The sequence below is a fragment of the Nasonia vitripennis genome, chromosome 5 (assembly GCF_009193385.2).
Source record: "Nasonia vitripennis strain AsymCx chromosome 5, Nvit_psr_1.1, whole genome shotgun sequence".
Lineage (NCBI taxonomy): Eukaryota > Metazoa > Arthropoda > Insecta > Hymenoptera > Pteromalidae > Nasonia > Nasonia vitripennis.
This window is the reverse complement of record NC_045761.1, coordinates 18019933-18035752: the sequence shown is the minus strand read 5'-3', so window position 1 is coordinate 18035752 and position 15820 is coordinate 18019933. Positions and strand designations below refer to the sequence as shown.

Below are 15820 nucleotides of genomic sequence, written 5' to 3'. Positions count from 1 at the left end.
ATTTAATTTGAATATTTGCAAACGTGCAGTCACAAAAGTTGAATTATCTCTCCGCAGTTTCACGAAAAACTCGACGCATTTTCCCGTATCGAACCGATTACCAGAGATGCACAGCAACGATCGGGTCAAAACCCGGTCGAAAAGAAGTTGGCGATCTAGAAAAATCCACAAAAGTGACGGTCAACAGACCCCATACTCGCGGCGACGATCGCAACAATATCCACGTGTGTCAGTCTCGCGCGGGCTCGATCCGCGTCTGTAAAGAGGTTATACGTTATAAGAACCCCCACACATTATAACGGCAAACCCCGGCAGCTCCGATCAGAGCTCACGAGTGGCTCACCTGCTTGTATATGTATATACCTACAGCTCGGTGTCCGCGAGAGTAAGAGAGAGAGAGAGAGAGAGAGAGGGAAAGGAAGAGAGATAGCGATAGAGAAGCTTCGCTTCGCTGGCTTTCCGCAACGGCCGAACTGCGGCTGCAAGATCTAGAAGTGTGCGATTGTGCGGAGAGAGAGCACTAGAACGCTCCGAAATAAAGCCCGCGCGAACGACGAAAGGACGTGCGTATTATGCGCTGGAAGCCGGCCGTCATTCGAGTCTGCCGCACTAGTCGTCTCGTCGAGTGAACACTCGGACAGATAACGAGAGGAAATAGCAGAGTATTACTCACATTATCGGACGCGCTGCCGGCGGCGAGGTTACGCGCGCGCGCGCGAGACATAGAGGAGAGCACCTCAACCCCGCGCGCGCCTTTTGCTTCCGCCTCGGAGCTGCGGACAGCTAGGCTCTGGTAGGAATCGACGAACCCGCACTTGTGTACGCTCATCCACGCCAAGATGCTCCGGACGAAGAAGGAAGTCGACCGCCACGTGCAGGACATCTTCCGCAAACTACAGGACGAGACCGAGGTGAGTCGAGCCGCGCGCGATGCCCTTGAACGCGCCAAAATGCCGCGTGCGCCGAGTATACATGTTGCAGCCTTCATTTTTGATGCTCCGATATACGTGTTTGGCTTTTTCGAATTAACGTTCGCGAACATCGCGACGGGTTTTGCTCGCGTCGAATCGTTTCGGCATACCTACTCATCAGGCCCTGTTGTGATGTTATGCCAATCAAAGGATATTCTTACATCTTCTCTCAACAGTTTGCCCCTGGCTTCTCATCTCTCAGCAGGGGCAATGCTTTTTCAACATGTTCGTTCATTCTTACACTTGTATGCTTGCAGAGAACCTTGAGGTGTTACAAAATAGCTGAACTCTACTACAATGTTGGTGACTACGAATCTGCTAGACGCTACCTTTCTCGATATGTCGAGTTTCGCACAGAGGCAAAGGGACACAAACTCATGGGCCAGATACTCGAGGCTCTGGGACAAAAGGAAGCAGCGGTTGTTCAGTACAAGCGTGCTTTTGAGCTCGAGCCAAGACAAGAAGAGCTTATTCTAAAAGGTACGTCAACTAACTACCTCCACGCTACTATTCTAGTGTGAATCAACGTACTAAAGACACGTACTCATTTTTACTGAAATAGTGTGTCAACTGCTGGCTGATCCAGAAGTTGGAATTGATGTTAACCGTGCTAAATACTGGGTCGATAGAGCTGACAAACTCTTTCCTCCTCACAAGTCAGTTTTCCAGCTGAAGGAGAAAATCTTATCAATAGAAAGACCCACAAATAATGAACAAGATCTTGAGAACCTCATCACTGGTAGGCAAAAATAGCAATTACAAATGTCATGCATAGACAAAACTTACTGAAAATTCATATTAATTTCATGTTACTTCTCACAGCCGAATTAGCCACACGACCAACAGATGTCCATCTCCGTGTAAAACTTATAAAGCATTACATGGAAAGAAGCAAACTTGATGAAGCTTATAAACATGCTACAGACATTGAAGCATCTAGCATTCACAGAGACAGTGTGATCTGGTATCAAGTACTGTGTGAATTATTTCTCAAGTGCAAATACAATCATCAGACAATGTGGTCATTTTGGATTTCATACATTTCTGCACTGGAGCGTTATGCCGCCTTATCACTCAAAGAACAAGGCAGCTCAGTCAGAAAAACTTCTGAAGCCATTCAAGCTGTTTATAAGTAAATCCCTGCTACGACTTTGAAATTATAATATAATTATATTCTCAAATTTAAACCGACAATTTTCAACTAAAAATCTTATTTTTTTAGCTTTGATCAACATCTTTTTGAGGCCAAAGGTCAGAGTTTTTCGAGTTACCCGTCCTTGACCGAAAGCATTTTCGTGCACATGTGGGGTCAGCTGCACTTTCATTTGGCTTGCTTGCTCATACAAAACACCCAGCGCGAGCAAGGCAGCTGGAGCGAAGCGGGTCGTTTGTGCGCACCCTTGCTGCTCACCGCCATGCACGTCAAACCCATCGACTTGACGGCTTCTTGGGCTACTCATCTCGAGGCACCTCTGAAAAATCAGCTGCAAATTTGGTATCGCGAGGGATCGTATCGCTGCAGTCAAGCTGGTAAGTTTTTTGAAAAAAATTTAAAGTTTAACAATAATATTAACATGGCAAGAAGATCGTTGTAATGTATACTCGTCATAATTTTAGGTCACGTACTCCACGACTACGCTAGAGGCAATCAAAAGAAACTTATCAGTAATATAGAGAAGTTTTGTAGCGGCTCTTGGAGAGAACGAGTTTACCAGGTATTAACGGAAAAAAAAATTCAGGAATCAAATATCTTAAATTGAATGCACAATTACTTTATACATCAATTTTCTTCTTTACAGAGAATTTTTGTGGGTAAAATCTATCAAAAAATTCGTAGCTCATATTTCACGAACAACAATGCAACGACTCCTCCATTCCGACTTGTCTCGCACAATGAATTGAAAAGATTTGACGAAGGTACGCTCTAATATATTTCCCCTTTACTTACTTTAAGAATTAAACAGTAATAATAATAGCGCTTTTAATTTAATTCGCAGTTGCTGAAGAAGTATGGCCGTATTCCCTTCATCACCAAGTCTGGCCGGCTATAAAGTCACGCAATAGCAACAGTAACAGTAGTAGTTTGCACTCAAGCAGATACGAAGGGCCTCAGCCAAATTTGACCTCCCACTTGTTCCCAGATTTACAATTCTCTGTTTACAATCTTAGCCAAGCTTCACCTGTTACCCTGAGTCACCTAGATGTCGATGCTTTTCTAAATGCAGCAGGTAAATTTTATTAAGTTCCATTGATGGAAATATTTTTGAATGTTTTACGTGGTTCAATTAATGCATCATTTTATTGTTACAGCCTTGTGCGCAACGGCGGTTGTTGAAGAACAACAGCGGAACACACTTTGGAATTCTGACCGACTACCAACTTTACCAGCAGATTTAACCAACCCGCTGTGTTCTGATGAACAAGAAAAATGGTATGTAAAACTATTTCAAAGCAAAACAATCTTTATAGTGTTATTTCAAAAATAAGTTCACCAACATGACTACTAATTAATAATAATTTCAGGTGGCGTGCTGCTTACAAAATGTATCGTAAAGAGACTATAGACGATATTGGCGATACCAGACAATGCTTGCAGCGGGGGTTAGAAGTTGTGCGTTGCATTGGCAATCACGGTTTACATTCTTCCGTTTTAGTTCACTTAGCTAGGATCTTCCATTACAGGGTCAGTATTTTTGATAGTATGACTCATTTATGATTTAAAGTAAAAATTGAAACCATGCATTCTTTAATGTCAACCTTACCCTATTACAGGCAAAACAATTAAAGGAGAAAAATAGAGAAAGCAGCGACATTCCTGCCTTAGAGGCTCGCTCGGAAATGTACTGGTCTGCTGCGGTTCCTTTACTTGAAAGACTGCAAAATAATCAGGCGATTCGCTCGTCGCATGTAAAATTATTTGACTACATAGGGTAAGAAGTTTTTAAATTGTTTTTGAGAAAATTATGTATATAACTGTGACATCAATAACAATTTTTTACATATTCCAGAAAAGACATGAATAATATGGAATTAACACATGCAATTGAAGAAGGCAAAATATTGTTGGCACAGAAACTTGTCAGAGACAAACTTTATGAGCAAGCAATAGAGGCTCTTCGAGCTTTAAAATGCCCAGAAGCATCATTTGAACAGGGCAAGGTAATATTAAGAACGAGTTATCAAATTTAATTGTTAAATTAATAATATTTGAATATTAATAATTAAAATAAAATGTTTTAGATTTACAAAATAATGGCCGATGAGACAATGAGCAATTTACCGAAGGAGAGTGTTACCTCGGAAATGAGATCTCAGCACATCATTATTTTATCGAAAGCCCGTAACTGTTTTTACCTCACTCTGGATCGTTTACGCAGCCCGGACGCTGATCCTAAACATCCATTAAATTCAGAACTCGGTACTCACATTACCGCAGTGGAGAACGAACTTAGAAGAATCGATCCAGACACTTTATATGCGGATCGTAAGTATATAGTTTACATTGACGTCATTGTTATTTTTTTATGTCCTTGGTCACGAACTGTTTTTGTTTTCTTCTTAGGTAACCGTAACGATTGCGATGATCTCTCTGAAGAAAGTTACTCATCGGCACACAGTGATGAGCATCCTCTAGTAACTAATTCCTTGCCAGTAATGAATAATTCGTTGCAAACACCAATGAGAAGCATTCGTCGAACACCAAGACAATCTAGTACACCTAGACATCAGAATCAAGATATGTTAGATGTATCCCGTAATCGTAATGTACGTTTCTTGTTATTTAATTATTCACAGAATTAGAATATTCTTTTTTTTCTCAACAAATACTCTTAACTTGTATTACAGGAAGCACGACCAAGCCCTGAACGTCTCGATGCACAAATTCGCCAACTCGTTCACTCGGTCGAATCATTAACAGAGCAAAATCGTGAACAGCACAGAGATATCAAAATGATAATATCAAAACTTGATGAGCTTGATATCAAAATTAGTGCTCGCAAGGAGAACACCAAACCGCGTCCTCAACCTCCAGTCAATCAGAATCCAGTCAATCTAGAGGATGAACTGTATGGCTACAGTGAAGAAGATTACAGGTAAGACTATTCTTAAATTTAAATTTAAAAATTTAATTAGCGTACGGTTGTTTTCAAACTTTATCCTTTACTTGCAGAGACTATGCTAACTACAGCAGTACCTCACTGCCAACTCCAGCCGCCAACCGCACCTCGGCTCTTGTGCAAAATCTATTCGCTGCCCAACGCCATCCTTACTCACCACTCGTCTATCCACCTCCTGCGGCCGCTGGAGCTCTTCCTGGCTACTGCTCAAACAATGGTTTGCCCTACGATGCAGCGACGGCCGCCGCAGTTGCAGCTGCGGGACAGCACTTACCCGGTTTCTATTCTGCTGTGGCAGCCGCATATCCTATTCCTTCACCCTACCGCGGAGGCTTGGATTCCATATCACAAATGCAGGAGAATGTGCTGCAACACGGAATATTCGGTCAGCGATTGGGTGGACAATTGCCCGATTACACGGCTAATCAGCATATTGCACCCCCACAACAACAACAGTTACCAAATCAAGTTAGACCTTCGCCAAACCAACTTGGACATCAGATGTTGCAAGAATTGAGACCTACGCAGGTCAATGACCCAGCCAAGAATGAACCTAAGCTTGGGTAAGTCCTCTCTCCTTTTATTCGAATTATTTATACATTCATTTTTATTACAATCAAAGAAATGTTTAGTTAAATTGCCATATTTAAAAACATACTTCTATTTAATAGCTATGCTCCACCAAGCGAGCCAAGTGTATCGGAGCCTGCGTATTCAGTTCAGCCTAAAGACCCCAGTAACGTCAGTTCAACTACAACATCAGCCGGTTCACGTAACGCATTGCCTGCCAACGTTGTCATGACCACCTCGGATACCCTACCGACGACAGTTCCGTCTATCCATCCTACGTTCAGTGTCACGATACCTGCTCAGCACAGATTAGGAGTCTCACCTTCGCCGGCTGCCAACCAACAACCGCATCAACAATTTCAGGGTAACGAGCAAGTGCCCCACAGCTATCAGATATCAATGCCGTCGCAGCCGACAATACCTACTACTGTCATTCTGCCACCGCTTTCTGCTACCCTTACTATAAGCTCGCCAATCATCAAGCCTCAGGGTGAGTTTAGGTTTTATGTCTATTTAATAAATAATATTCAAAAAGTGACCGGATCATCAATTTGAATCAATTTAATTATTGATTGTCGAACTAAAGTTTTGTTTTAATTTGTTAGTTTTCTGGATTTGATGTACCAATTATTTTAAATCGTTTTAAAGAAGATTATATTTAAAAATGCCTAATTGCAGATAATCAAAATTCGAGCATCGTGTCAACCGGTTCACGCCACAGCAGTTCCGATGTGACAGAAGTTGAGCACGACCCGATCCCCGATTTCGCACCAATTATTCCTTTGCCGGATGAAGTGCCGGTCACCACCGGTGAGGAGAACGAAGAGGAGCTTTACTGTGCTCGTGCCAAACTTTTCCGGTTTGTCGACAAAGAGTGGAAGGAGCGTGGAATTGGTAACGTCAAGTTACTGAAGAATACTGAGGGCAAAATACGGCTGCTCATGAGACGCGAGCAGGTCCTTAAGATTTGTGCTAATCACATGCTCAGAAAGGACATGGAACTAACAATGATGAAGAATAATGAAAAGGCATACATTTGGGTGGCTAATGACTTCGCTGATGAGGAGCTGAGGCTCGAAAAGCTTTGTATTAGATTCAAAACAGTAGAGGAAGCTGCTAGTTTTAAGGAGAACTTTGATAAGGCCAAGAATAGTTTACCTGATGAGGAAGCTAAACCAGCCACAGAAACGAACACCGCGTCTAGCGGGTATGTATATACAGTGAATTCGAGGTACTTTTCTTATGATTGTTCATTGAACATTTGTATTTAAACAAATATTTGTTGCAGCACTGACAAGTCTTCAATTAAACCGACAAAGCCCGACACAGTACCTTCTAACAAACCGGTAGAGAAGATCGGTGGTTTCTCGTTTACTTCATCGCCAATCATCCAGAAGGCGCCTAGTGCAGTCGATACACCAGAACAAAAGAAGCCTGAAGAACAAGCCAAACCTAGCCCCTTCGCATCTTTCTCGTTTGTCAAATCGACCGAACCAGCAGCAACAGCAGCTAAAACTCCCACTACTGGAGGATTCAGTTTCGGGAGTCCTGCGACACCAGGCACTCAGACACCCATCTTTGGCCAAGATCGTAAGTATTCTATGATTAGGTTATACTTTTATGATAATTGAGTTGTGTCACCACATTTTTTTTGTAGTTTCCAAGGCGACTCTCAGACGTCCTCTTGCTGCTGGACCTACTGATCTGTCCAAAGGTGCGCAATCGCATTATTATTATTACTTTTTTTTTATTATGAAAACTTTTTGTATTAAACTGTGATTTCAGGAAGTGAAGTGAGCCGCATAGAAGATGGTGAAATCGTTATTGCAGAACAAAATATCAACCTTATGCACTATACGAGTGATAACAAATTGTGGAAAGAGAAGGGCATTGGAATTATTAAAGTATGTCTAAAGTAACTTTTTTTAAAATATACTAGATAATTATTAAATATTTTTATTTACGTACGTATAACGTTATTTTTAAATAGGTTCTATTTGAAAAATCAACTGGTAGAGTTCGCCTTCTGATGAACACGGAGGACAACTCAAAGACTATTTACAATCAAATAGTACCACCAAGAACTGTATTTAATTTGAAATCAGATACCGTAAACTGGACAATGGAAAATGAGAAAAATAAACCTGATTCTTATCTAGCACGATTCAAAAATTACGATCAGGTAAATAACCTTACAAAATTTAATATCAATTTTGATAAAAGCAGTCTTTAAGTTCATACGACGTATTTTCAGGCCTCGCTATTCCAAAAATCTTTGATGGGATACTTGGAAAAATCAGCAAAGCTAGCAAGCAGCAACAAATCGACTAGCTCTAGCTCATCTTCACAACAGAAACCTCTGTCGGAAATGTTCAAGCCAGCTGCAGGTTCATGGGAGTGCAAGGGTTGCTATATGCGCAACAGCGCTTCAGCCAAGAACTGCGTGGCTTGCCAAGCACCTTCTCCTTCTACTGATGCAGCAGTGACAGCACCCGCGACTAGACCAACTATTCAAACTGTCAGCAAAAACTTGTTTGATCAGTTTAAACCAGCAGCTGGTATGGGATTTGTTTTTTTAATTTACCGAATTGTGTGAAATGAATACATTTTTTAAGATACACATAATTGTAATTATAGGTTCATGGGAATGTAAGGACTGCTACACGCGTAATGATGCCGGTGTCACTAAGTGCGTAGCTTGCCAAGCCGCAGCACCAGGTCAACCGGCTACGGAAATACCAGCGCCTGCCGTAACAACATCTACAACTAGCAAACCCTTGTCGGAGTTGTTCAAGCCGGCGGCGGGTTCCTGGGAGTGCAAACAATGTTATGTTGTCAATAGCCAGTCGAACCAATATTGTGCTGCCTGTGATAAGGCCAAAGATCCGTCCATGCCACCCAAACCTAAGACTACTGGCGGATTTCTGATTAATTCACAAGCACCTGATACCAAGCCAACCTTCTCATTCGGAATTCCACAGGTAGATTAAATATTTAAAATGGATGGATACAGATATTTGAGAAAATTTTGTTTAACTCTTATGCAACTTCAAAATTAATTTTATATTTCTCTTAATTATGCGCAGGCCGCTCAACCAGCAGCAGCCAAACCAAGCGCAGGTTTCACTTTCAATTTCGCAACCAAACCCGTTAGCGAGAATGCCGTTTCTTCACCCATCAACATTTTCGCCAACAAATCACCTAATGCGAGCTTCCAATTTGGCATGCAACCTCCCAGCACACCGCCTAGTTCCGGAGGAGGAAATTTTACTTTTGGTTCACCCGGCAAATCCTTCGATTTCCAGTTTCAAGCTAAGTCGCCGCCAGTCAAATCACCCGAACGCCATGAGACTAGTGACGAGGATGTCGTCGAGGAAGCCGAGGACGTGTACTTTGCTCCCGTTATACCCCTTCCTGATAAAATTGAAGTCAAGACTGGTGAAGAAAATGAAGATGTGTTGTACAGTCATAGAGCAAAATTGTTTAAATTTGATTCAGCTACCAAAGAGTGGAAAGAAAGAGGTTTGGGTGATATTAAGCTTTTGAGGCATGTGGAAACAAAGAAGCTTAGGCTTGTCATGAGGAGAGATCAGGTACATAAGAACTTTTTGTTAACTTAACGTTTTAACTTATACTTTCACATATCGTAATTGGTAATATTTTTAAATTACTAAGTATTAAAAGCAATCAAATTTTGTTTTTGATATAGGTATTGAAATTGTGCTTGAACCACGCGGTAACGCCAGCACTGGAAATTTCATCAAAGGATGATAAGACGTGGATGTGGACAGCTGGTGATTACAGTGAAGGAGAAATCGAATATATGCAATTTGCTTGTCGATTCAAGACGCCCGAAATTGCTGCAGATTTTAAGAAGGCCGTTGACAATGCTTGCAGTGGTGTCGAGAACACTAGTACTGCTAGCACTAGCGCAGTTTCTAGTATAACTACAGCTACCAAAAAAGACTCTTCTCCAGATATTGAGGTAAAATTGTAATTTTATAATAAGAGGATTGATTGCGTGATGATTATAATTCTTTATTATGGTTGTCCCGTAGGTCGTTTATGAGACCAAAGTTACTCCTGATGAAAAAGCCGCAGCACTGAAACTGCAACTACCCGAGAACTTTTATTCGTATAAATACAAATCTGACTGCCCAGGCTGTAGAGGCTGCAAAGATTCAGACGAGTCTCTCTTTAAGAACGACAAAACAAAGGCACATCAACCATCTGTGCAAGCAAAACCAAATGCACCCATCTTTGTCAAAGCGAATGATTCAGCCCCAGTATCTGCGAGCGCATCTGCTTTCGGAAACATATTCACCAAACCCGCAACCACCACCGCTTCGATAACACAACCTGGTTCTGGACTTAAGATGGCATTCGGTACCTCAACCCCACCGATTTTCGGAGGTGGTAAGAGCACTTTAGGGGATGACAATACAGGTTAGAGCATTTTACTTGTTTTATTTCCTGTAAAATATATTGATTTTATTCCTGTTTTGCAAAACTAAGTTCTTTCCATTTTCTATGTTTTTTTAAGTTAGTCTCGTTTAAAAAGCTATAACGTATAATACCAAACTCTTTTTCTACTATTTATATCACAATATTAATTTTAGTATACAACATTTATTCTTATACTAGAGAATTCTAAGTATTGCCTCATCTTCTAATCTACAGCAAAGTCAACAAGTTTTGTCTTCGGCCTATCAAACCCTATAATCTCCTCTGTTAAACCTGACTCTCAAGGCTCCACTGGTCTTGAAAATTTGAAAATCTGTGAGCCCACAGCAAAACCTCAAGTATCTTCCACAACAACCGCCACCACTACTGCAAACATATTCGGTGGCTTTGGAGGTAGCTCGACTACTGCTGCTTCAACGAAACCTCCTTCTACTTCAATCTTCAGTCCACCCGCAAAGAACATCTTCGGTGAATCCAAGCCGGTATTTGGAGAAAGTAAGCCAATCTTTGGAGAGTCTAAGCTTGCGTTTGGAGAGTCAAAACCTCTTACGATGAACTCGGGCATTTTTGGAGAAAGCAAACCCCCTGCAGCAAATATCTTTGGAGGTACAGCTGCACCAACTGCGGCTGTGACGGCCACGACAACCAGTAGTACCACTAACTCGATATTTGGTACAACCACAACGATTACTTCAATGTTTGGTGGAACAGCAAGTACTTTGCCAAGCTTTGGAGCACTTGCTAACCAGGGTAACACTACTGCGAACGGAGGTGAGTATTCTATTTACTGTAAAAAGACTATGTAATTGAATTAAATAGTTGAATTTAATCCATTTGTTTATTTGCTTCTAGGTTTGTTTAGTTCGAGTACTTTTGGTAGTACCACACCTGCCCTTGACGCCAAATCTACAACTGTATCAGCACCAGCGTCCACGACGACTACTACAACAGTCGGTAGCACAATATTCGGTGGCAACGCTGCAACCCAGTTTACATCCAAGTTAACTTTCGGTACTGGTGTAGCTCCGACCACTAATGTTTTTGGCAACCTAAGTAGCGGCACTTCCAATATCTTCGGTGGATCCAAACCTTCAACAGGAGATAGCGAATCGAAAAAGGAGAGCGCAGTCAATTTTTTGCCTACTGAGAATTCGCTGTCTTTCTCGACACTTGCGCAGAATGTTCCAGCGGAACAGAAGCCAGCTTTTAAGACGGGTATTTTATATTTCATTCAATACATTTTTCCCTAATTATTCAAATATTTATCATATTGAAATATTCTTTATAATGAATTTTAATTCATTGAAATCTTCCTGCAGATCCAAACTTTACGTTTGAAGGAGCAGGAGCTTCAGTATTTGGTGTTAAAAATGCTCAAAAGACCGGAGATAAGACTAAAAAAACACCGAATTCTAAGAAGGACAAAGCAAAAGATGACGATGACGAGGATGGTGATGATGAAAATGAGAATGGAGATGAACATGATCCATACTTTGAGCCCATTATTCCTTTGCCAGATGCTATTGAAGTTCGAACCGGAGAAGAAGATGAAGAGAAAGGTTAATATACATTATTTATGTTTGATTGAATTGTTTTCTTCTATGATTGTTAATCAGTAATTAAGTGAATTTTAACTCTCATTTATTTATTTACAGTGTTCTGTCACCGTGCTAAGCTCTACAGATATGACAACAATACAAAAGAATGGAAGGAGCGAGGCACTGGTGAGATGAAGTTGCTCCACCATGCGGAGCACGGTACTTATCGTCTGCTATTGCGACGTGAGCAGGTACACAAGGTCGTGTGCAATCTGCTTCTGACCTCGGATCTGGAGTTCCGTGAGCTTAACTCATCGGACCGGGCTTGGGTGTGGGCTGGCATGAACTACGCCGAGGCAGATAGTCCCGAGGTTGAACAGCTTGCAGTGAGGTTCAAAACGCCTGAGCTAGCCTCACAGTTCAAAGAAGCGGTGGACAAAGCCCAACAGGCCCTCGCCGAAAAGCAGATGCAAGGTAGCTAAGTGCTGTTTTACACGCACGATTCAACCAAGCAGGGCTTCCCAAGAGCGTATTTGGTTATTCTGCTTTTATAATAGGGAATCGTTATTAAGATGGATAAAAAGAAATAATGGGGGAAGAGGAATTTTCATTCTTTGAGTTGATCTTAAAAGAGGGAGGGGGTGCATGTACGTATTTTAAAAGGATTTTTAATGAGATATAGATAAAAGTATCATACCTTTCTGCCCAAAAATGTTACTAAATTTGTGCCCGGTTTTTTTGTTTAACAACAAATTGCAATAGACAGTTCTTGTTTCTATTAAATTGAAACTCAATAGACTTAATGCCAACGAAGCCTCCGTGAATATAGACGATCTCCTTTTGTAAATACTGTTTGATAGAATTTTCTGTGCTTGCTATATTTCCATTCCGCTGATTGACGTACTTCATAGTACTGTTTAAAGGCTTAAACAGTACTAAGCTATTATTTATTTATCTATACATTAAGATGAAGATAGATTAACAAACCGTTTTACTCAAACGAGAAATTAAAAAAATTGATTATTTCTCTTAAATTAGAACGCCAGGTGCTTTCGTGAATTTTATTATTAGATCAAATGAATGATCATTGTTATTTATGAGTACAAATTTATTAATTTAACCATTTGTATTTGAGTTATTCCTCATATAATAAATAAATTTTGTCAGGCATTCTGCATTCCCTTCGTGATATTTTCAATTGTTGACGTCTCAAAAACTTTAAAATGGGATATAAAAGCGAATGAATCATAGACTGATTGTCATGGTGAAAGTTTGCACTTTTTTTAACCATGCTATTTGCTTTAAAATTGTATTTTTGATGTCGAGCTCATAAAATTATTATCTATCACAAGACAACAGTTATTTTATTTATTCGTACTTTTTATAAAATGAATCAAAATTTAACAATTTTCACTTTTTAATTCAGATTGTTTCTCAAATTTTCAATACTATGATGTATTTTTGTAGGTATAGTGATTGCGAAATAGTATATTACGATACATGTGACTTAAACGGCCCATTATTACACGCTGTGTAATAATGGGTCGATTCGAGTCACAAGTAACGTATATTATTTTATAGCATCTGCCTACTCTGAGTCCGCTATGTCACAACTATCCGTGACATAAACAGTCCTGTACTGCACCATGCGGTTAGCGTCCGAGCGTAGCGAGGACGATAAAGCACGGTGCAATAAAGGACTACTTAGGTCACGGATAGGCGTGACTTAAACGCGGGGACTTAGGTCACGCAGTGCTATAAATAATTTATAGAGTAATTTGCATAGAAAAGCAGGAATTCTTTTTTAAATCGCTAGTTTTTCTTGTTGCATACTAACAATAATTTTAATTTGTTGTATTTTAACTTGTGTAGAATCCAAATTTCGTTCCTTACATATATGATCGAAAAACGATTTTTCTTATCAAGCTATAAGTTTATAGGTACATTTTAGAGACCTCTCAAAATCGTGTGTAATATCTAACGTATAAAAATTCTGTAGTCAATTTCACTTGTAAAAAATGTTAGAAATAATTATATAAGCTCAAATATTTCACGTTAAGTTGTTTTTAAATAAGAAACACTGTCTTTATTTGTTCTGTGAAACACTTGTATGTATTATTGCTGTATACAACACTTTATGCTTACTCTATTTTTTAATGCTCCAATTCAGTTAATTTGCTGCAAAGTTGGTTATAACGAATTTGTAACAAAAAATTTAATCTTAGAATTTGTATGGCATTTTAGTTTAATCGATTATAAATAAAAAAAAATACTTTTACATAAGTTTGTTTCATTACTTCAAATCGTTATTCTAATTCATTATTTTTTAAAATAAAAATAGTTTGTGCCGCGAATTTTTACAAGTTTAATATGTATAAGATTTCTTCATATATCTGACTGTATAGACTAAGTAGTATTAAATTTAAAAATGCTTTCAAGGTGAGTATCAAAGAATTCTATTAACCAAGCCGAGAGATCGAAAAATTGTAATAAATCGAAAAAAATCTGTATAACAAAACTCACCTGTTGAACACCGTTTTGATCATCGTTCGTGCGTTATTCTTTGCGCAGATTTGCATTATAACATACATAACTAAACTAAATCATTTACAAAAATAAAGTCCAAGACGTATAAAGGCATAAGAAGCTTCAAATAATTACTAAAAAAGCACATAGAGACAGTGTTAATTCAAACTCGGCTCCTTCCTTTCTGCCCGACTTTTAGACATTCAGAATGCAGCATACGACAGCGGTGAGGAGGATTATCCGGAGGGCGGTGAATACGACGAGGATGAAGAAGAGGAAAACGATGAAGAGGAGGACGAAGAGGATGAAGACCAGGTGACGATGTTTGAGAAGCGAGCAACGGTGTATGCGCAAAACGAGGGCGAAGTTGGCTGGAAGCATGTAGCAATGGGCAACCTCAAGGTCCTCTATGACTCGTCCTTTTTCGGAGTCAAAATCGTTGTCGAGAATGATAACAACGAGCTAGCTAGCGAAACGGTCATCAGTGTCGACACCACTATGCAGGTGAGATTCGTTATATGTCGTTTTTTATTTTTTGGCTTTTATATAAATGTTTTTTTGATCTTTGTTTGGAATGACAATTTCAATCAAGTTAGCTACAATCAACTACTTGTGGGGATCGATATATCTTTGAGCAAATAAGAGATTAATTAATTATAATTTTTTAGTACAATGAAAAAGAATGCACGTGGGCAGCAATTGACTATGCAGTGGAGCCTCAAGTGCGACGCACTTTAAGGGCTGTTTTTTCGTCAAGCCAGACCGCCGAGCAAATGTACCAAACCTTCCAAGAAGTGAGTTTATCGAACTCAAATTGACTTCAATCGTTAATTTAACTGAATAATATAATAATATTCTTTTTTTGTTTGAATTACAGGGACTAGAATGTGCCACAAAAGCGGATATTCGAGAATAAATCGTTTGTTTGCTTTCGTCAAAATAGGAAAAGAAATCACGCGAACAATTCGATTTTTTAAAAGAATTTTTGGAATTATTAGTGTATAAACAAAACTATAGCGTTTTTACGTAAAAAATAGAACGACGAACAATCCTAGAATTTTTAAAGTTCAAGAGGAGCTGTAATGATTATATTTACCTTTGTTCGTCTGTTTTTAGTTATTTTTTCAACTCTTGTAATTATAATGATCCTGTAAATGAAAGAAACGAAAAGAAGCTAGTGCAACTAATTTTAGGAGGAGTGATTTTTTTTTTCGTTTCGTTTTTTCTTGTTTTTTAAGTATGCAATCTTGCGGCGATTCCCTGGCTATGAGCAATGCGGTCTCGCGCGTAAAACGCCAATCATGTAGTTCAAAGATCAGCCATCTATTTTTGTGTAAATTGGCTTGTGATAATGATTATTATTATTATAAACCAAATTTTATTTATAAATAGAATTAAAAAATGACTCCATCTAAGTACTTTAATTTGTAAACTTGTCTTATATCTTAAGATCTAAACTTACATTTTGATTAGAAATCATTCAATAAAAAAATATTTCCTAAGTTATACAATAAATTAGTGATTATTATTTGTGCCTGAAAACTTCCACACCTCATTATCAATCTTTTTTTTTTATACTCCCGAGATTTTGCTTCCGACTTTTTGCGAGAATACCACGAGATTATATAATTGA

At 39.3% G+C, this 15820-nt stretch overlaps 1 protein-coding gene across 1 annotated transcript; it reads left to right on the top strand.

Annotated features, from left to right (window-relative positions):
• Positions 1 to 449: 449 nt before the first annotated feature.
• Positions 450 to 15698, top strand: LOC100120774 (E3 SUMO-protein ligase RanBP2). The gene is made up of 34 exons (XM_008204820.3): positions 450 to 911; positions 1229 to 1451; positions 1534 to 1710; positions 1794 to 2103; positions 2194 to 2501; positions 2589 to 2686; positions 2771 to 2888; positions 2969 to 3199; positions 3282 to 3402; positions 3495 to 3654; positions 3744 to 3901; positions 3980 to 4130; positions 4212 to 4455; positions 4534 to 4736; positions 4818 to 5065; positions 5143 to 5652; positions 5761 to 6149; positions 6338 to 6866; positions 6948 to 7249; positions 7317 to 7373; positions 7445 to 7563; positions 7650 to 7841; positions 7914 to 8217; positions 8297 to 8640; positions 8746 to 9252; positions 9369 to 9644; positions 9718 to 10105; positions 10340 to 10894; positions 10976 to 11338; positions 11443 to 11682; positions 11779 to 12135; positions 14387 to 14691; positions 14856 to 14981; positions 15065 to 15698. Exons 1-34 carry the CDS (start codon positions 840 to 842, stop codon positions 15101 to 15103), a joined length of 8724 nt encoding a protein of 2907 aa, XP_008203042.1. The 5' UTR covers positions 450 to 839; the 3' UTR covers positions 15104 to 15698.
• Positions 15699 to 15820: the final 122 nt, after the last annotated feature.

Coding starts and splice junctions, on each gene's coding strand:
- LOC100120774 (XM_008204820.3), top strand. CDS start 840: ATGCTCCGGACGAAGAAGGAAGTCGACCGCCACGTGCAGGACATCTTC. Junction 2,104..2,193: donor GCCATTCAAGCTGTTTATAA/GTAAATCCCTGC, acceptor TTATTTTTTTAG/CTTTGATCAACATCTTTTTG. Junction 8,641..8,745: donor TCTCATTCGGAATTCCACAG/GTAGATTAAATA, acceptor AATTATGCGCAG/GCCGCTCAACCAGCAGCAGC.